We start from the raw sequence: 22,953 nt of genomic DNA on the forward strand, positions 1-22,953 counted from the left end.
GCACCATCTCATGCTGCAAAGAATACCTCTGCATCAATGGCTGCTATGGGGATAAAAGAAGAGAAAGTCATGGTGTGGTCTCCATCCTCCCCTGACCTCAATCCTATTGAGAACCTTTGGAGCATTCTCAAGTAAAAGATCTATGATGGTGGAAGGCAGTTTACATCCAAACAGCAGCTCTGGGAGGCTAATCTGACATCTAGCAAACAAATTCAAGCAGAAACTGTCCAACAACTCACAAGTTCAATGGATGCAAGACTTGTGAAGCTGCTATCAAATAAGGGGTCCTATGTTAAAATGTAACGTGACCTGTTAAAATGTTTAAAAAAGTTAAAATGTTGTTAAAAGTTTGATTGAAATAGCTTTTGATTTCAGTAAATATGCTGCAAACACAACAAATGACAATTTTCAGTTCTTTACAACCTATAAAGTGTTTTGAAACTTACTGTGCGTAATAATTTGGAACAGTGCATTGTAAGTTTTTTATGTTTAAAAAAAATACTGTTATCATTAGGAGGTTTGTTCAATAAAATGTGAATTGTACTCTAATTAGTTGATAAAATGAGAATTATGCTTTACATCAATTATTTAGGTAAATGAGAAAAATATCATTTGCATAATAATTTGTAACAGGGTGTATAACATAAAGTCCATGTCAGAACTGTATGGCTAGAGAAATCATGGTTGAGCAGCTTACAAGCGAATGTTTCCAGGTGGGGCTTCAACGATGGATGGAAGCTTTCTTGGGAGCTGGACCCTGGGAAGAGATGGTACAGGAGCGCAAGTCTCTGAGCTACATTGAGAGAAGGCAGACAGTGGTGGTTTCAATTGCTGTATGTGGCAGGTATATAGTGTACAAAAAGTTAAGAAGCTCTCCAACTTGGCAGAAAACAGCTGTGACACCATTTTTCAAGGCAAGCAACTGAAAGGGGTACCCCCAACAATATTTGATGTCTCTCTAGCTTTCAACTGCTCTAGGACAGGCTTGAGGGCTGTACACATATTTAGAGAAGAGATCAGGCAACCTCATAATAGGCATATTATTTAAGTAAATTTTGTCTTTAGACCATTTTTATACATGTTTAATTGTATATTCTCTTTAAGTGTGGTAAAATAGTTTAGGAGAAATGACTACTGTGGGGTATATAAACGTCAGGGTAAATAAATGTCAAAGAATGGGGTGAAGATGCAGCAAATAAATGAGTAAGTTAAAATGGATAATTAATAGTAAAATAATCAATTGTGAAATAATTATACCTTAAAACATTAACCATGTAAAGTGACACTACTAAAATTATTTAGGATATAGAGCAGGATCAAACATATCCCCGATACAAAACAGAAAAATAATGTTGTGATGTGATAAACAGCCTGTAAAAAGAAAAAAAATTTAATTATGACTTTTTCCTCAGTATCTGCATTAAACTTGCACAATTCTCAACATGTCTACTAGTCCTACCACCTGGTGAGATCAGAGTTCGGAAGATATTCTTTACTTGCAGAGTTACTAGTTATTAGACAAACAAAAGCACATTGAGACCTTCTAGATATAGAGGTCTCACAAACCATCGACTGATTTCACCATTTGGTAGGAGACAGGTTAAGCACCGGTGTGGAAGTTTAATGTAGACTCTGAGGAAAAGGTCACTATCACACAATGGACCCTTTTTTTTTTCCTTATGTGTCACAGAGGTAACATTTGATCCTGCATTATATGCAGTTTGAAACAGTGAAGCTTTGGTGATTGTCACATTTACTGCTTTATACAGCAAATACTCCCTTTGATCTTATGCTTCATTCTCTTTTTTGTTGTAATGTAACATTCATATAACACTGAAAGTTTGGAGTTGAAGTAATATCCTTTAATAAATTATTTTGAATATGAGATTAGGAGCACCTCGTAAAAATAGTCAAATGGATTGGGAAGTTTATTGAAAATGTTTATTAAAAAACATCCATTAACAGTTGAGGCTTTTCAGCTCTACTGTAGCCAACTCACCCATGCTATACAGCAAACTTGATTAACTGTTATATAACCCATGAAGAATGGGGTGGAGCCGATCTCTCAGAATGTGCAGTTATCTGTCCATCTTGTTTAATAAACATTTTAAACAAACTTTCAGGTGACGTGACCATTTTTATTGGGCACTCCCATGTATATAAAGATAATTCAGTCTAAGGCCCCATGCACTCTAGCATTTTTATAACCTTAAAACATGTTTGAAAAAATAAGCTGGATGAAAAACGCTGAAAATAGCGGTTTTGTGCTGCCTTGTAGTATCATTAGCGTTTTCTTTGTGTTTTTACAGTACATGTAGAAAAAAAGCTGTTAGGAGCATTTTAGTAGCATTTAGAAACGTTTTTCTGCCAGAGAAATGCTCCTAAAAACTCCACAAAAATGTTTTTTTTCCTGCTCCTAAACACTGGAGCTTGAAAAACTCTACTAGCCTAAAATAATATGCATGGACACATAGGATAACAGTATTAGCTTCTATGCTGATAACAGCTTCTAGGAGCTTAAAAAAACCGCTAGTGTGCATGGAGCCTAAAAATAAGTTACGCAGGGCTGGAGGACTATCCTCCAAACTACACATTTTTGAGTTAAAAAGAAAGAGCCTACCTTCATTTTTCTTTTATTTTAAAACAAATTGTTTGCTCAATCTGTGAGCTGCAGTGGTATAAGTAACTTTATGTAGTATGTTTGTAAAATCCCAAAAATATAAGAGATTATCACTTGTCTATCAGTGTCATTTTAACCACTTCCATGGCTCTCTTCTGCAGTGATCTAGAGAAATCAGTGGAGAAGATCAAGAAGGATATTGCACACAACCACAAGCTGATCTCAGTACAAGAATTGGAGGAGAAAGCTGTGGTGCTGAAGCAGCTTGGAGAGACTCTGACTGATCTCAAAGGTAAATAACAAATTATTTTTATTAGATAAGAACATAGTAATGGAGAACTGCCCATAATACAGGATTGCTGTTTGCAGTGGTGGATCAAGTGCACAAGGCCCCTGAGCTGTTTTTAGTTGAGGCCTCCCTTCCCCATTTATTCTTCTCATAGGGTTCAATTGACTTTAAGATGGGTAAGAGGGCCTCTGCAGCCTGCAATTATAGGAATAGCAGAGGAGGGTGGGGCTAGATGTGCTGCAGAATTCCATGTATATCAGCACTGGCAAAACTAGATATTCATTCACCCAGGACTCAGTTTGCCACCCCCCACCCAAGAGAGAAGTTCTCTGTCCACACACCCTCAGCCTCCTGCCCAGAGAGAAAAGTTCAAGTGTAATATATACATAAGCAAGCCAAAGGATGGTAATTAATAGTATAGTAAGCAGGTTTGGGATACAGAGTTTGTGCCTGAGGACTCAGTCCCTTCCCTTGCAGTATGCAAATGAGGAAACAGAAAAAGGGCGCACGACCTAGTGCATTATTGTTTAAAATATTATTGAAGAAACAAAGTATCATACTCACAATAGACATAAAAACACAGGCATGTCAAACTGAACAAGATGTATGATCCAAACAACATCTGAGTCCATAAGATGGAACCCTGGATGACCAACTGGCTAACGCATTTCGAGGACACAACCTCTTCCTCAGAACCAACCTTCCCTCGCAGTGACCAGTTATCCATGCATTCAGGCTTTGCTCCTGTCTGGGGCTGTACCTTCCCTATGTGCAGAGAATAAACCAAAAACAGAACACAGCTCTCCTTGCTCACCCCGCCTGGGAAGCCACATCCCAGCAACGGACGATGTTCGTAGGCTGGGATGACCCAACTGGGAAACATGAGCTGCATGGAACTGTGGGGAGGAGGTGCGCTGGGTACATAGAAGAGAAGGAGAGGTTTGTGTGGTTCCACAGTGAATATAACAAGCATGCTTTACTGCATATACAGACTGATTTTACTGTTATGGGTTTAGTATCACTTTAAACACTATTATACAGTGCTTCACCCAAATAATCAGTAGACAGTCCAAATCAAATAGCCCCAACTTTATGATGTTTCTTAGCAGTACAATACAATATAAGGAACAATAAAGATTTTACATTGCATTGCAGATCTTACTGCTATGTCTATAATGTGACTAGCCTGAATGTTACCAGCAAGTGACATATGGCTACGAACTGCAGCCTGTGTTTACATTATGTGATGTTGTGATTGGTGTGGGGTTAGCTCAGGTGGGGGATCTCCTTCCCTGGGAAAAAGGTAGACCGCACAGCAGGCTTTCGTCAAAATCTGACTGGTTGTCAGTTTTATTAAAAAGGTTTGCAAGAAATATCAAAATAAACAAAACATCAAAGTAAACCCTTGCCATCCAGGCACTAACTAAACAGAAGATGTTTCCTCTCTCAGAGGTGAAGGGCTTCTCCCTGTCACCAAAACAAAACAAAAGCAAACCTTTTCTTGTAGGTATAGTACACACACAGCTCTCTCAGAATACCTCTCTGAGTCCCAGGCCACGAGCAACTCCTTGCTCCAGCCCTGTCTTATTTATACCACCTGTTGGTGGTCATCAGTGGAGCCCAAACTCCAGTCCGGAACCACCTCTGCCATTGTGGCCCCGAAAACCCGGAGTGGACTCCACCTTACACCTCACAGTATGACCTCATGCGAGGTGCACATATCGTCCATCCATCACTTTGCCGTTCATACTGTCACATATCCCCCCCCTCTGCTCAAGCCCTTGTGGCTGAGCAACTGTCCCAACCAGGCAATGGACCCGGGAGAGGGCATCTACATTGCTTTGCAGTTTCCCCGCTCTGTGTTCCACCGTAAATTTGAACGCTTGTAGCGCAATAAACCACCTTGTCACTCGGCTATTTTTCTCCTGGTTATCGCACATCCATTTGAGCGGGGCATGATCAGTAACCAACTTGAACTGTCTTCCTAACAGGTAATATTTCAGGGCCTCCAAGGCCCATTTTATGGCCAAACCTTCCTTCTCCACAATGGCATAGTTTCTCTCATGTTTGTTGAGCTTTCTACTTAGGAAGACCACAGGGTGCTCCTCCCCATCTCTGATTTGGGACAGTACCGCACCTGGTCCCACGTCAGAGGCATCAGTCTGTACCACAAACTCTGTTGTGAAATCTGGAGTCACAAGCACAGGTTGGGCACAGAGAGCTTGTTTCAGCCTTTGAAATGCGGTCTCCGCCTCAGGATTCCACTTAATCATGACCGACCCCCTACCTTTTGTCAGATCTGTCAGTGGGGCTGCAATGGTGGCAAAATTGGGGATAAACCGCCTGTAGTATCCTGTGATCCCAAGAAATGCCCGGACTTGCTTTTTATTTACAGGTTGGGGCCACTTTTGAATCGCCTCAATTTTATTGATCTGAGGCCTAATGAAACCTCGACCAATGACGTAGCCAAGATATTTGGCCTCCTCTAAGCCTATGGCACACTTTCTGGGGTTGGCGGTAAGCCCTGCTTCCCTCAGCGAATCTACTACCGCTTGCAAGTGGGACAAATGAGACTCCCAGTCTGGACTGTGGATGACGACCTCGTCCAAATAGGCAGCTGCATATTGGCGATGTGGTCTTAGCGTTTTGTCCATCATTCGTTGGAATGATGCCGGAGCACCATGTAAACCAAACGGCATCCGCTTATACTGAAAGGACCCCTCGGGGGTGGAGAATGCTGTCTTTTCTTTTGCAGCTTCCGTTAAAGGAATCTGCCAATAGCCTTTGGTCAGATCTAAGGTGGTTATGTACCGAGCCGTTCCCAACCTGTCAATGAGCTCATCCACCCGAGGCATCGGGTACGCATCAAATTTAGACATACTGTTCAGTTTTTTGAAATCATTACAGAAACGAACAGTTCCATTGGGTTTTGGGACCAACACTATGGGACTCGACCACTCACTGTGAGATTCCTCAATCACTCCCAACTCTAACATGTCCTTTATTTCCTTGGCCACCGCTTCCCGCCTGGCCTCGGGTATTCTATAGGGCTTGACATTTACGCGGACCCCGAGCTGGGTAACTATGTCATGCTGTATGACCGTCGTCAGTCCAGGTAGGTGGGAGAAGAAATCTCCATTTTTCCTCACAAACTCCTTAACATCATTTTGTTGGGCTACTGACAAGGTTTCCGTTATAGGTACCTGAGGGGCCACGGGAACCACGTCCTTTTGGGGACTTAGTACTGCCAACAAACTTTCCCTGTCTTTCCAAGGTTTAAAGAGATTAACATGATAGATTTGTTCAGGTTTCCTTTTTCCTGGCTGGTAAACTTTATAATTTACTTCCCCCACTTTCTCCCTAATTTCAAAGGGGCCTTGCCACTTTGCAAGGAATTTACTTTCCACGGTGGGGACTAGCACCAGCACTCTATCCCCAGGGTTGAAGGTACGGATCCTGGCACCCCGGTTATAAACCCTTCTCTGGACCTCCTGGGCTTGCTCCATGTGTTCCCGAACAAGTGGCATGACAGCTGCGATTCTATCCTGCATCTGTGAGATATGCTCGATGACACTTCTATAGGGCGTGGACTCTGTCTTCCAGGTTTCTTTTGCAACATCTAGCAATCCCCGGGGATGTCTACCATACAGTAATTCAAAAGGTGAATATCCTGTAGATGCCTGAGGTACTTCTCGTATAGCAAACATGAGATATGGTAGCAAAAAATCCCAATTTCTCCCATCTTTGTCCACCACCTTTTTTAACATATTCTTAAGGGTCTTGTTAAACCTTTCCACAAGCCCATCGGTTTGGGGGTGGTAGACCGAGGTACGGAGATGGGAGATTTTGAACAATTTGCATAACTCTTTCATAACTCTAGACATAAATGGCGTGCCCTGATCCGTTAATATCTCCTTTGGAATACCTACACGACTAAACACCCGGACAAGCTCTTTGGCGATATTTTTAGAGGAGGTATTACGCAAGGGGATGGCTTCAGGATACCGGGTGGCATAGTCAAGTATAACCAGTATGTGCTGATGGCCCCGGGCAGACTCTACTACTGGACCCACTAGGTCCATGCCCACTCTTTCAAACGGTACTTCAATTATGGGTAGAGGTACTAGCGGACTGTGAAAATGGGGTGAGGGCGCAGAATATTGACATTCCGGACATGACTCACAATGCGCTTTGACGTCTCCATGTAAGCCTGGCCAAAAGAATCTCTGGGTTATTCTCTCCTTTGTTTTCTCTACACCCAGGTGTCCACCCATTATATGCCCATGGGCTAAATCTAGTACCATCCGGCGAAAGGGTTTGGGGACCACTAACTGTTCTACCACCTCCTCCCCTTGCTTTACCACTTGATACAACAAGTTATTGTTAAGAGCCATGTAGGGAAAAGACACCGCTACATCATTTTCAACTGGTTCCCCATCAATTATTTTAATGTTTTCACGGGCTCTATTAAGTGTGGAATCTTTCACTTGCTCCGTACAAAAATCCTCTTTTCTGACCTCTAGGTCAGGCACCACATTCTGTCCACTCTCACTAGAGCCAGCTATCATCTCTTGTTCTATATCCTCAGTGTCTGGGGTTGGATCCAACTCTTCCTGCTCCCCAGCCATTACAGAGAAAGGAAAAAGGTCTACACCTTCCTTGGACACACCAACAGTTTCCCCTTCCACCTTGCCGTCAAAGGGGTCAGGAGTGAGTTCAGGAGTTTTCAGTGTTTCCCCAGCAGTGGGAGCTCGGTCCTCCTGACTCCCCTCCTTATCCCATAACTTCCAGAAATGGGGAAAATCTCTCCCCACTATGGCTTCATGAAGCAGAGAGGGCACTACCCCCACTGAATGGGTCACAGGGCCCCAGGGAGTATCAATCTCCACCAGAGCAATCTGGTAATTACCATCAATACAAACAAGTATCACCATGAATACAAATAACCCCAATCGTGCTAGGGTGTAACCTTGCAGGGTTTACCAAATCACTTTTAACTAAGGTCACAACACTACCCGAGTCTAGCAGAGCAGTTACTGGCTTTTCATCAATGGCAATCACACACATTTGCTTTTCCATGCGTTTCTGACATGCTGCAGTACATACCACCTGTGCAAAAAGAGACATGCGTTTTCCTAAATAAGCATTTTCACATTGCATAGGTTCATCCTTTAAAGGACAGTTTGCAGCAATATGACCTAACGCATGACAACGATAACATATTATATGTTCAGTGCTTAGACCTCTAAATGGCTTTGGGGACCTTCCTGACTTATTTGGCCAGTCTCTAGGTCCTAAGCCTACAGTCTCATTATCTGACACAATAGTCTTATCCTTTTTTTCTGAGCCTTTGGCCCATGGAACAGTCTTACCGGATCCTCCGGATAGTTTTCCACCCCTAGTGACCTTGGGGTACGGCCCAGGTGAATGAAAAAAGTCCTCAGCGGCTGCATATCTCTCCACCAGGTCCACCAGCTCGTTTGCAGATTTAGGGTCTCCACGGCCGACCCACTTCCTCAAAGGGGCAGGGAGTGCACGCAAATATTGGTCCATGACCACACGCTCCACAATCTGAGGGCCTGACAATACCTCTGGCTGGAGCCACTTTTTGGAGAGATGTATCAAATCGAACATCTGAGATCTGGGTGGTTTGTCAGCCCTGTAATGCCACTGATGCACCCGCTGAGCCCGGACTGCAATGGTGACACCCAGGCGTGCAAGGACCTCAGCCTTCAGTTTTTCATAGTCTTGGGCATCCCCTGGTTCCAGGTCATAATAGGCTTTTTGGGATTCACCTGTCAAAAATGGTGCAAGCAGTCCTGCCCATTGCTCCTTTTTCCATCCTTCCCGAACAGCAACCCTTTCAAAAGTTGTGAGGTAGGCCTCCACATCATCTGCAGGTGTCATCTTATGCAAAACATAGCTGGCCCGTGCCATTTTCTGCTCCACTGGCAGCGGATCTGCAGATTCCTTCTTTAATTCTAATAGGTGTTGGGCCACCTGCTTAAGGAGCTCTCGGTCTGCTTCTTGGGCCTCTGCAAACTGACAATTTGTCTCCCGTTGTGCTGCATTGGTCTGCAGCAAGGCTCTTATTATTTCCTCCATCTTTCCACTTGCTCAGGAAGTTACCCGCATTCTCCACCATATGTGGGGTTAGCTCAGGTGGGGGATCTCCTTCCCTGGGAAAAAGGTAGACCGCACAGCAGGCTTTCGTCAAAATCTGACTGGTTGTCAGTTTTATTAAAAAGGTTTGCAAGAAATATCAAAATAAACAAAACATCAAAGTAAACCCTTGCCATCCAGGCACTAACTAAACAGAAGATGTTTCCTCTCTCAGAGGTGATGGGCTTCTCCCTGTCACCAAAACAAAACAAAAGCAAACCTTTTCTTGTAGGTATAGTACACACACAGCTCTCTCAGAATACCTCTCTGAGTCCCAGGCCACGAGCAACTCCTTGCTCCAGCCCTGTCTTATTTATACCACCTGTTGGTGGTCATCAGTGGAGCCCAAACTCCAGTCCGGAACCACCTCTGCCATTGTGGCCCCGAAAACCCGTAGTGGACTCCACCTTACGCCTCACAGTATGACCTCATGCGAGGTGACACATATCGTCCATCCATCACTTTGCCGTTCATACTGTCACATTGGTCATGGCTATCATATAGGACAGAGCCACTCGCATTAGCTTTTTGCCTGTGATCCGTTGTGTCCTGTTACAGAGTGCACAGGATCTCAGTTTCTGGACAACATACCAGAATTTCCCCCAAGAAAAAAAGAGTAATGTAGAGGTAATCATGCATTGACCAGGATGAAGTAATTCTGGTACATTGGGTTATGCTGCTGCTTTTAGGACAGGGGTAGGAAGCCTTTCAGAGGTGAAGATTTTGGCACCCAATGAAATAGCAAGGCCTCACTAAATAGTAAGGAAAACTTAGAATAGAATGGAATAGTCTTAGCTCAGTAGATTGTTTTAAAAAAGAGCTGGATGCATGCTAAAGGCACAATACACAGCCACAGATAGTTGATCCAGGAATATCTAATTACCTCTGGGGAGATCAGGAAGGATTTTTTCCCCTCTGGAGCAAATTGGATCAAGCCGTTTGTTTTCTCTCTCAATTAACTGTATAGGACTGTGTATATGGAGGTTTCTTGTTTTCTTTTTTTCTGTTGGTTGAACTGGATTGATTTGAGTCTTTTCTAAGCCTGACTACCTGACTAACTATGTATCATCAGAGAAAGTAAGAAGCACCGCTCACTGACCCAGTGCATGAATTTGTGGATGAGTGTGGCCTCAGCCAGTGCTCCCCCTGACATGTTTCGCACTGCACACTGGGGATTGGTCTCTGTGACCCAGCCCTGGTTTGTGGGGTGAAACATGTCAGAGGGCCTGGCTGGAGCAGCACTGGCTGAGGCCACACTCATCCACAAATTCATGCACTGGGTCGGTGAGCGGCTCCTTCCTTTCCCTGATGATGGTTCTACACCTCTGAATGGTGCATAGGCACCTTCTCCCTTCACTGCAACCAGTAGGGAGATTTTTATTTCAGCTTAGAGCAGCACTGCAAGTTATACCTGGATCCCTGGCTAACTATGTAACTAAATTCCAGTACTGTCTTAGTAAAGGCAAACAGTTTCTTGCCTCCTACTCATCCAATGTTCCGTCAGGGTCTGGTACAGGGAAACATGTCCCCTTCTCCTGCCCACTGCTAAAACTCTCAGACTGAAAAAACACCAGTTCACAGGGCTAACAGACATACTACTGTATACACAAGACTGGATAGTGACATAATGGCCAAAGGTCACATTCCAGTTTATCTCCTTGCCCCATCCATGAGCCTACAGACAGAGTGAGGCCAGTATGTTTTACACAGTCAGGATGAAAAAAAAAGTCTTTCTAGTTCAATATAAAAAAATAATAAATAGAATGAATAGAAAACCTCCATGTACAGAACCCTATACTCAGTTAACCCAGAGAAAGGCAAAAGTCTCTTTAAAACATGGTCTAATTCACTCCAGATTGGGAAAAATAAATTTCTTCCTGATCCAGCTGAAATAAATCGGATATTCTCTTGATCAACAATCCCTATAAATGTTAATATATCATATGTCTTCACTGGATGTATGCATTGTATCTAGAGCAGGGGTCTCCAAACTTTCTAAACATAGAGCCAGTTTACTGTCCATCAGACTTTTTGGGGGCCGGACTGTGACCATTGGGAGTAGTTGTCCAGGCATCAGTGGGAGTAAACAACGCATATTTGATATTAGGAGGAGGAGTAGCGGCCCTTCATTGGTGTACGTGAGAGGAATAGTGCCCAATTGTTGGTTTCAGCAGGAGGAATAGCGCCCAGTTGTGTCAGTGGGGAGAATGGTGCCCCATCATTGATGTCAGTTTGGAGAATAGTGTCCTATTGGTGTCATTGGGGGGAAATAGTGCCCCACCGTTGGTGTCGATGGCAGGAATAGTGCCCCATCATTGGTGTCAGTGGAAGAAATATTATCCTATTGTTGTTGTCAGTAGAAGGGAAATAGTGCCCCATCAATGGTGTTAGTGGGAGGAATAGTGACCCATCGTTGGTGTCAGTTTGAGGAATAGTGCTCTGCTGTTGGTGTAATTGGGGGAAATAGTGCCACATTGTTGGTGTTGGTGGCAGAAATAGTGCCCCATCATTGGTGTCAGTGGGAAGAATAGTGTCTTATTGTTGGTGCCAGTAGGGGAAAATAGTGCCCCATCAATGGTGTAAGTGGGAGGAATAGTGCCCTATCGTTGGTGTTAATGGGAGAAATAGTGCCTCATTTTTTATGTCAGTAGCAGTAATTATGCCTCATTGTTGGTGGGAGGAAAGGAATAGTGTCTTGTATCAGTGGGAGGAAAAGTGCCCCAAGGACCAGATAAAGGCAAGGAAAGGGCCACGTCCGGCCCCCAGGCCTCAGTTTGGAGACCACTGATCTAGAGCAGGGGTGGGCAACTGTGGCACTCCAGCTGTTGTAGAACTACAAGTCTCATGAGGCATTGCAAAACTGACAGTTACAAGCATGACTCCCAAAGGCAGAGGCATGATGGTAGCTCACTAACAGCTGAAGGGCCACAGTTGCCCACCCCTGATCTAGAGCATCATTACCATGCCATGTTTTGATATATTTAGATTTGGCAAAAAGTGAAATTACCTAGGGGTGTCTACTATACCAAATTAGGTCTTTTTTTGGAGTGGGGGTCGTACTTTACTGGAATATTTACTTTAACAGAAAGTAAGGGAACCAGGTTTTTCTCAAAATGTTTGGTGTTCTTCCTTCATATGGTAAAATATAACACAGTGGTTACTAAATACCACCAAAAGCCACCAAAAGAAATTTGTGTCTCAAAAAATGATTTAAATGTCATCTGAGTACTGTGCTGTGTGACAGAGTGATTTTCAGTCAAAGTATCATAGCAATGGAAACTGATAAATGATCTGGTAGTGAAGGGGTATTACACACTGATACTGAAGTGGTTAAAATAGGAATACGATACTGTGTGACCTTCAGAAGGTCTGAAATCGTCCCCACATGAATACAGCCATTTCATAGCTTGTCTTAATGGGAACCCATTTTGGGATTTTACAAAAATGCTGCTTTTAAGCAGGCAGAGACATAGGAATACAGGTTCTGAATAACAAAACTGAGTAAGAAAGAGGAAATTACTTTCTCACAGTAATACATTTAATACACTACCAGCTATGGAAACAGACTGCAAAAAGAAAAAAAAAAGTAAATTACTTAACCTGTAGAAGGCTATAAAAAAGTATGGTTTAGATCAATGCTGTCAGTTTTTTTAGGATTTGGGACGGAAAGGCAACAGCTGTGTTCAGTTATTTAAACCTTACCTTATTAAAAAATTTTGTTTGCACAGTATGATTAGGTGTGCATTCCCAACAGGACATAAAGGGGGAGGCACTGCACCACAAGCCGGAGTAGTGGAAAGTATAAGGGCTCGTTCACACTTGGCTGTTTTACCAACGCTTGCTAAACGCCCCTATAGCGTTTGGCAAGCGTTGGTCCGGCGTTTGCGGAGCGTTTTTTAACGCTCCGCAGACGCCGCATGCGCGGTTTAGTGGCGGTTGCTAGGCGTTTGCCGAGCGTTAATAACGCCCCACAAACACCTATAATACAGTTTGAGTGGTGTTACCGCTCCGCAAACGCCCCACAACTGCGTCGCAACCGCACCGCAAACGCCGGCCGGGCGTTTGCGGAGCGGCACCATAGACGAGAATAGGAGGCTTCAAAGCCTCCTGACTCGACCAGAGGCGTCCGTTTTGCCGTGACGCGACGCAAACGCTCCCGTTAGAACAGCACCATGTGCTGTAATGTGCAGAATTGGCAGAGGCGTTTGGGAAGCGGTAAAAACGCTTCCCAAACGCCTCTCTGCCGCCTGCACATAAGTCTAGTGTGAACGTAGCCTAATAAATAATTCGTATTTCAATGTTTTTTATTAATTTTAAACAGTATAAAACAGAGGCAACAAAACTCGCCCACGCAGGGGCTATCAATTGCACAGATAAAAAATGTAAAATAGAAAAAACAGTGCTCTTAACGCCAACAGGGCAAAAGGTACGCCCACGCAGGGGCTATCAATGGCACATAAGTGACAATAACATTAATGTAACTCTGACTGTAACAAACTAAAGGCAGCTATCCACTGTCACACCAAAAACAAACAGAGAAAGGAAGAAAGGAGTACAAAGAGAAATGAAGGAAAAAAAACAAAACAAAACCAAAGAGCAGGGGTCCAAGAACGCCAATACCGAACGCCATCACATCCCCAGACTAGCCGGGGGGAGCGTGTGAAAGGCATATTGCAACCACGGCTCCCATATTTTAAAAAATTTACATTGGGAGTCGTTGCAGATACTCGACATCTGTTCGTTGAGCATCATAGTGGTCATACCATCCCGCTACCCCTGAAGAGGGACAAACGGGCTCTTAAAAGGCATAATAAATAATTCAATCACGAAAGGAGTTGTATCAAAATTATATTTTTGAGTATATGAGTAGATCATAGACATTGCGATTAAGAGCTTTATTTATTTTTTTTTAAAGGGCTTTTATACCACTTGAACTGCATAAAACTGTGGGGAGAATATGGCCTGTGATGGATGGTACTGCTCACTGAATTGATCTTAATCACACTCATTACTATCCACACGTTTTTTTAGGTAAACTAGCTATGGAGATTGTGTCTTAAGAGCGCATGACCACTATTGCAGCATGATTCAGCTATAGTAGTCACCCTTCAAGTATGTGTTATGTGCATCCACTCTACTTCAGGTCCCCTCAGATTATCTGAAGACCATTTCTCAACTTGGATAAATCCAGTACCAAACAATGAGGGAGGAGTGTAGTTGCAAACTGTAGTCTAATGTCATTACCAGGGGTAACCCGAGCCCAAGGTCAAAATCACAACAGGTGACAAATGTGTATTCAGGAAACAGTCACTATCAGGGCAAACAGAGTGCTAGTAAAGTCTGGAGAAGCCAGGTCAGCAACTGAAGTTAATTTTAAATGCACAAAGGTGAATCCAACCCTCAAGCTATCAAGCTCTATATTGGGCAACTATTTAGACTGGGTAAGTCCCTTCAAAGTGGTGGCAACCAATCAGGACCAAGCTGATGAAGCAGAAACCAAAGTTCTGGGTTTTGACACATTTGTGCACATACTCAGAAGTGGGCAGATACAGCTCGGCTGAGAAAATAAGCAATAGGCTGAGCAGGTGTTCTTACATTTTATGTTCTGAAGATTCACCCCTCTGTTTGTCCTGGTTACCATTGTCAACAAAACTGAAAGTGGGGGAAATCCAAAACTCTAAAGAATTGTTATTAGAGCCGTTTAACCACTTGCTCTCCAGAGGATTTACTCCCCTTCCTAACCAGGCCATTTTTTGCGATATGGCGCTTAGTTATTTTAACTGACAGTTGCGCGGTCAAGCAACGCTGTGCATAAATGAAATTTATGTCCTTTTTTTCCTACAAATAGAGATTTATTTCAGTGGTATTTGATCACCTCTGCATTTTTTGCACTATAGACAAAAAAATACTGACAATTTTGAGAAAGAAAAACAATATTTTGGACTTTTTGCTATTAAACATATCCAGTAAAAAAATGAAAAATATCAAATTTCATAAATTTAGGCCAAAATTTATTCTGCTACATGTCTTTGCTAAAAAAAAAGTCCCAATACGTGTAAATTGGTTTACGTGAGAGTTATAGCGTCTACAAATGGCGGTATATATACTGGAATTGTTATTTTTTTTTAGTCATGCAACTTATAGTCATGCTATAAGTTGCATGACTAAAAAAAATAAAAAATTACTAAACAAATATAGTCATGCTATGCAGAGCAATACAAGGCAGCATGCTGGAGCTGACAAGGGAGAGATCTGTATTTTTTACATACAGACCTCTCCCCCATCAGTGATGCTCGGCGATCGCCGGGTGCCAGCAGGGAATCTCCGGCCGGGACCCGGTGATCGACAGCTGAAGCTGCCTACCCGGAAATGCAAGCTCATGTGTATATATACGTAATTTTGCGCAGCCCTGCCGCCCTGTAGCAGTATTTCTTCTATAGGGCAGCGGGCAAGCAGTTAAGAGAGGAATTTTCTTTAGTTTGTAGAGATTTCCTCTCACCTCTTGTTGCATCTCTGGGACAAAAAAAGAAGAAAAATCTTCCCAGTGGGACACAGATGGCAAAATAGCAACCCAATAGGATTCCGAACCCTTCCCTATTCTATCTAAATTCAAAAAGGCTTTCGGTGCCTTATGGTAAATATGGCCCTGCTTTTATTGTTCAGAACCCTGAAAAGTGTCCAAAGAGACACTACGTTTTGCATCTTTCGCAAGCAACCATCCTTGAGCATTCCCATCTCCTGGTCAACTTAGTAATAGGCCCTACAATTGTCAGTGTATGCCTATCTTGCATAATACCGGAAACAGGCTTAATAATTATGGACCCTGGGTTATAGGCTAATTCCCTTCAGGTGACTGGACACTGTCAAAGTTTTTGAGGTGCTAACTTCTGGCCCTTATGGTTTATTGTCACATTTGACCCAGATATGAGCATTTGTGCTACAAAAAATAATCCCAGGCTTCGAGTTAAAGGTAATTTTTTTTCTTTTGAATAAGGCTGTGTTGGAGTATTTAGCACCCTGGTCAGTCATGTATTTCCAGCTGCACTCAACATTCATAGGCAGCTTTACACTTTACAAAAGACAAAAAACAAAAATTCTCATCTCACTTACCAGCCAGCTTGCAAGAAACCAAAATGACCCTGTCTAACAGTTCATGTTAAAATCAAGGTTTTTAGTTTGCACACATTTAAAGATATATGCGTAACCTGCAGAGGTCACGTTGCAGCACCCTAGTGTACTGCAGTCCGAACTCTTATCATTTTGAAAGTCTCCCAAGTTGGAGCACGTATAATAATGGTTGGGTTAAGGGCAGGTATGCCTGGAGGGAGCCCACCCCTCCTTAAAGGTATAAGGATGCACTGAACACCCAGCATGCAGCAAAGGTATATAGTGTATTCCCTCACTAATTCACCGACTGTACAAACAAATGGCAACCACCCCGATCTACAACTGGCCTTTACAGCAAGGAACACACGGAAGGACAACACATGTAAAAAAAACAACAAACAAAAATTCCCAGCTCAGCTTACCATTCAGCCTGAAACAAACTGAATTGAATCAAACTTGAATCAAACAAGGGGTTTAGTTTGTGCACATTTGCAAATATATGCGGAAGCTGCAGCGGCCTCGTCATGGCACCCCAGTGTACTGCAGTCCAAACTCTATAATTTTGAGAGTCTCCAGAGTTAGAGTACATATGTAATAATGGATAGGTTAAGGGCAGGTATGCCTGAAGGGAGACTACCCCTCCTTAAAGGTATAGGAACGCACTGGACACCCAGCAATAGCACAATGGCAGCAAAGGTATCCAGTGCGTCCCCTCACCAATTCACCAACAGTATAAACAACCGGCAACCACCCCAATCTATAACTAGCGTTTGCAGAAAGGAGCACATGGAAGGGGCTTTATACTTTACAGTCTCATATAAAGACCCCTTTCTGATTGTGTAAAGATGGGCAAAAATAGCCTTAGAATTTTAAAAGGATTCTGCTGATAGCATGCTTTGCTTGTGGTTGTCAGGCCATTTCTGAAGAGCAATAACAGGCACTGTAGCCAAGTGGAAATGCTCACTATTCAGACTAGGAGGGCTGATTCTTTTGTTTGTTCAAAGAACCTGCATTTGTGTTAGATTCCCATTAATGTCCCAGTGCTCAGGTGTCTTGTCCAAAGATGACTCAATATCTCCTCACCTACTGCTAAATGACATCCTGGCCAGTTTGTATATTTAGTGCATATTTACATTTATTGTTTATCAATATTTCTTTTATATATTTAGTGTATATTTCTTATTTACAGCTCAGTTTCCGAGTTTGCAGAGTAAAATGCGGGTTGTGCTCCGAGTAGAAGTTGAGGCTGTGAAGTTCTTAAAGGAGGAGCCACTTCGCTTGGACGGGCTACTGAAGAGATGCAAGACAGTTACTGACACGCTGGCTCAGATTCGCAAGTAGGATGACTTGAAAGTTTTTTTAAAATCTTATATAAATTTTAACTACAAGATTGATAAACAGCTTACCAGATGGATGTCTCAAAAACATGTGCCTATACTTGTCACACACATTTGCCTTAGTGAATGACAACTTTGTCTATTCAATACTGTATATACTCTATACTCACATACAATTTTTCTGCTCAATATTTACTGTAAAGTCACACACAATAACAACTTTTGCAAACATCTTAAGTTTTATAAAAGCTTGGAGAGTTGCATACCATACGAAAAGAATAAGTACATGTCCAAGGAGCATATCCAGCTATTTACTGGCAATATAAAGAATATTATTATTATTATACAGGATTTATATAGCGCCAACAGTTTGTGCAGTGCTTTACAACATAAGGGCAAACAGTGCAGTTACAATTCAATACAGTACAAGAGGAATCAGAGGGCACTGCTCGTTAGAGCTTACACTCTAAGCGGGAGGGTCAAGTGATACAAAAAGGTAATAACTATGGGGGGTGAGCTGATGCAGAACATAAAAGTACAGTTGTTAGGTGGTGGCAGGATTGGCTTCTGTAAAGAGACAGGTTTTCAGGGATCGCCTAAAAGTGAACAGAGTAGGAAATAGTCAGACAGATTGAGGTAGGGAGTTTCAGAGGATGGGAGACACTCTGGACAAATCTTGCAGACGAGCAAGGGAGGAGGTGAAAAGGGGAGCCACTGAGGACTTGGGAGGAACTAAGAGAATGATCTGGTTGTTATTTTAGTGATGCAGCTGGGGGAAGAATCGTGGATGGCTTTGTAAGTTGTTGTTAGTATTTCAAGAAGTTTGGAGTTAAATGGGAGCAAGGAGATGAGCCGTATGTTAAGATTGGTGGGATCTAGCAAGGTCTTTTTAAGTATGAGGGTGACCTGTGCATGTTTTAAAGAATTGGGGAAGATGCCAGAGGAAGAGATTAAAGATGTCAGTTAAAGAGTGTAGGATAGAGCCAGAGGGTGACCGTAGTATTTTCAGGGGAACATGATCCAGGATAACAGGTTGTTAGGTTGGCATTAGAAGAAGGTTTAGCAACCTCCTCTATAGTAGCAGGGTTAAATGAGGGAAGAATTTAGTGTACCTGTGGAAATGGAGTGTTACGTGGGGGGAGATATCTGTGCAGAGAAGATCTCATCACAAATTGTATCCATCTTATTTTTGAAGTGATCAGTATAGATATGAAAATACAGTACATTACATTAAATACACTGCATATGACAGAATAATAGCATATGCTATTGTATATCATTGCAATTACACAAGTGGTATTAAGAAATACAGTTGTAGTAATTAGCCAGATAAAAACTTTACTGCATTAGTTGAAGCTCAACTCGAGTCAAAAGTATTTTGTTAGGTTTGGATGGTAGAGAGAAGTTATAACTTCTATCATGCCAGTTTCTGTCTTTACTCGAAAAATTCCCCACGTTTGCTGTCTGTATACTTCCTTTACTACTATGTGATTACTGGAAGTGGAGCAAGTAGATGTTTTCTATGTTCCAAGACACCTGATATACACATGCTTGTTCGAGTCAGTGGTTACTAAGTAGTAAGTTTTCTTACAGGTTCATTTTGGAGGACCACAGAATTAGTGATGTCTTCTTGGAAAGAGAGATCTTCCCTATGTCATCTTCCATAGTTTTAAGCATGACGTATTAGTGAAAGTATTCCCTTATGTTAAGTCTTCTTATGTTGCATGTTAACATGGGTACAATAATTTACTAGGATCAAGAACATGTCAATTCTGAAGAATCTTTTCTAAGTGTTTGAGACTTATAATGCCTGGAATAGATATTCACAGTGCTTCTAAAAGAACTGGTAATGGGATTGACTACCAGGATTGTGAAGTAAATCTTTTCAGAAATTTGAAGAAATTTTCCAGAAGAGGTCCAAATTGCATGTTTGTGTGATGACTCCAATCCTTCACATCAGAACCCCTTATCTCTTCTTAGCCTAGGTTCACATCTCTGTGGCTGGGGAACATGTGCGAAATCACGTGTTCCCAACCCGCAGAGAAATATGCTGCACTTAAGCAGATGCACGGGGTTACCATTAATTCTTAACGGCACCCCACAAATTGGCACCTATAGCACATTTTGCACTCAACAAGCCATATGGTGCTGCAGCACCATGTATCTTGATATGGTGTGATTAAAAAAAAGGGGGTCGGGGCTTCTTTCCCTGTGTTTTTCAGGAGTAGGGCAACCCAATAATATGAATGGGCTGCCCTACCCACAACATGCGCGTGCAAACATGCATGCACAGATCTAAATCGAACCTCATATCATATTCTCATTCTAACATCAGCATCCTCAGTCCCCCCTTCACATCAAAATACCCTCCTTCACATTACTATCCTCAGCCTCCCCTTACATTACTGTCCTCAGCTCCCTCATTACAGTCCTCAGCCCCCCTTCCATTACTGTCCTCAGCCCTCCCCCCTCACATTACTGTCCCCAACCCCCATTACATTACTGTCCCAGCCCCCCGCATACATTACTGTCCTACTGTCCTCAGCCCCCCCCCCCCCATTACTGTCCTCAGCAACCCCATTAATGTCCTCGGTCCTCCATTATTGTCCTGAGCCCCCCCATTACTGTCCTAAGCCCCCCGCCATTACTGTCCTGAGCCCCCCCCCCCCATTACTTCCCTGAGCAGGCTTGGAGGCACAGCAGCTTTTGAAAGAGGCTGCAAGCTGGTAATTGGTTGCTGGGACTGCCCTGATTCCTAGCAACCAATCACCTGCCCTCCACTCAGAGCTGTCCCGCCTTCCGCTGTTGACTTTGTTAGAATGAGAGTGAGAGCAGCGGCGGTGACGACAGGCAGAATGGCACCTAAATGGTGGGACCGTTTTAGTTGGATAGGGCATTGCCTCGGTCTGGATCCAGGCCTTATTGAAGGTAAAAGGGAACAGGCCACCAAAGTGTGGTATTTAAGTTCTAGGTGGTAGACCAAGTCAACCCCTGGCTTCCTGTATTTTTGATATTCCCAACAGTGAGATGTTCCTACTATAAAAACCAATTCTGCTCTAGTACACCTGGGTGGTTTGGGTGTTCCTGCTCACCTTTGTGTGTTCTAGCTCCTTCTGTTGCATTCTCCGTAGAAATAACAAAAAAAGAAAAACAAATGTAGCATAGAGAGATTGGAAGACTAGTTGAAAACTGCAAAAAAACAAAACAATGTCTGATGGCACAGAGGCACACATAAAAGAGTAGAATACACAGTGAAGTGAACTGTAAAGTAAATGGAAATCCCATCAAATGTTGTATTCTTTATAAAGAGATAATTATTTCTCACAACATTATATGCAAGATATGCCAGGGAAAAATTAAGATAAAGAAGGACTTGGCACCAATAGGTACTGCTTTTCAGCATAGTGAGAAACATACAGCAGCGAGAAGGCATCTGTGCAAATGGGTAGGTCACTATCATGGTTGCTATATACCTGGCATTTGTTCCAGCAGCTGCCACACATTTTTTTTTTTGTGAGGGATTTTTCTGTAGGAGATCATCTTTCCTGGGAAGACTTCTAAGGCATAGACACAACAGACTTAATTTTTTTTTTACTTTTACCGAGAATTTACTTGAAGGTTTCAAAATAGGTACAATGCAATAAACAAGAGTACAAAGTACCATTTGAAAACAGGAGCAAGAATCCATACAATAGAAGTATATTCAGCGGGTTAACTGTCCCCACATATATGCAGAACCGTACAGAGCTGTTTACAAAGAATACAAGGCAATAACAAACAAAAAAAACGAATCTGAATATAGAAAAAAAAAACATTTTTGTAGGAAGTGGGTAACCTTGGTGGGGTTCAGTTATCATAACAAAGTACGTAAATGGTGACAAATTCCATACTCAAGAACCATGTTCCCAATTTGAGGTGCTGAAGTATGGATTGGCGAGTGCAAGGTGTGCTCGTATGTCCATTGATGTGGGGGTTTTGGACTTATGTGTAAAAGGCGGAGATGAGAGAAGGAAAAAAAAAGGGGGTGGGTAGGGTGAAGGGAGAGAATGGGGGTGGGAGCCGGAACAGAGAAGATTATCAGATAGGCATGGGTTCATTTGAAACATCCTCAGCTCTCTCGGATGAAGAAATGAATTGTGAATAGTAGAGTAGTCTGGGGTGAGGTAATATTTATTATTATTAGTAATTATATAGTGCTGTCAATATGCGCAGCACTTTGCATATCACTTTACATACCGTATTTGCCGGCGTATAAGACGACTGGGCGTATAAGACGACCCCCTATTTTTCCTGTTAAAATATAGGGTTTGAGCTATACTCGCCGTATAAGACTACCCCTCTTCCAACACACACCAAATAAAAATGAAAAAATATCAGATTTGATTTCAATATGGTATGCTATTTCAGTATGGTATTCCAATGATGGGGTGCTATTCCTCCCACTGACACCAATGATGGGGCACGATTCCTTGCTCTGACACCAATGATGGGGCACTATTCCTCCCACTGATACCAATGATGAGGCACTACTCCTCCCACTGACACCAATGATGGGGCACTATTTCATCCACTGACAACAATTATGGGGCACTATTCCTCCCACTGATACCAATGATGGGACGCTATTCCTCCCACTGACACCAATGATGGTGCCCCATCATTAGTGTCAGTGTGTGAGGAATAGTGTCCCATCATTAGTGTCAGTGGGAGGAATAGTGCCCCATCATTAGTCAGTGGGAGGAATAGTGCCCCATCATTAATGTCAGTGGGAAGAATCGTGCCCCATCATTGGTGTCAGTGGGAGGAATAGTGTCCCATCATTAGTGTCAGTGGGAGGAATAGTGCTCCATCATTGGTGTCAGTGGGAGGAATAGCGCCCCATCATTGGTGTCAGTGGGAGGAATAGCGCCCCATCATTGGTATCAGTGGAAGGAATAGTGCCCCATCGTTGGTATCAGTGGCGGGAAAAGTGCCCCATTATTGGTATCAGTGGGGAGAATAGTGCCCCATCATTGGTGTCAGTGGGGGGGGGGAATAGTGCCCCATCGTTGGTGTCAGTGGGGAGGAGGAATAGTGCCCCATCGTTGGTGTCAGTGGGGGAGGAACAGTGCCTCATCGTTGGTGTCAGTGTGGAGGAGGAATAGTGCCTCATCGTTGGTGTCAGTGGGGGGAGGAATAGTGCCTCATCGTTGGTGTGAGTGGGGGAGGAATAGTGCCCCATCATTGGTGTCATTGGGGAGGAGGAATAGTGCCCCATCGTTGGTGTCAGTGGGGGAGGAATAGTGCCCCATCGTTGTCAGTGGGGGAGGAATAGTGCCCCATCGTTGGTGTCAGTGGGGGAGGAACAGTGCCTCATCGTTGGTGTCAGTGGGGGAGGAACAGTGCCCCATCGTTAGTGTCAGTGGGGGAGAGGAATAGTGCCAAGAGTGTCACAGCAT

At 43.1% G+C, this 22,953-nt stretch overlaps 1 protein-coding gene across 15 annotated transcripts in view; it reads left to right on the forward strand.

Moving 5' to 3' along the window:
- Positions 1-22,953, forward strand: part of SRCIN1 (SRC kinase signaling inhibitor 1) — a 712,759-nt gene that overhangs the window by 618,905 nt on the left and 70,901 nt on the right. For all 15 annotated transcript variants that reach the window (XM_089690024.1, XM_089690017.1, XM_089690015.1 and 12 more), the window contains 2 exons: positions 2,782-2,912; positions 17,368-17,515. In XM_089690024.1, coding sequence (XP_089546150.1) covers positions 2,782-2,912; positions 17,368-17,515 — 279 coding nt within the window. The remainder of the gene's footprint in view (positions 1-2,781; positions 2,913-17,367; positions 17,516-22,953) is intronic.

Source organism: Staurois parvus, unplaced genomic scaffold, assembly GCF_062004578.1.
Source record: "Staurois parvus isolate SC_StPar_1 unplaced genomic scaffold, SC_StPar_1.0 ptg000511l, whole genome shotgun sequence".
NCBI lineage: Eukaryota > Metazoa > Chordata > Amphibia > Anura > Ranidae > Staurois > Staurois parvus.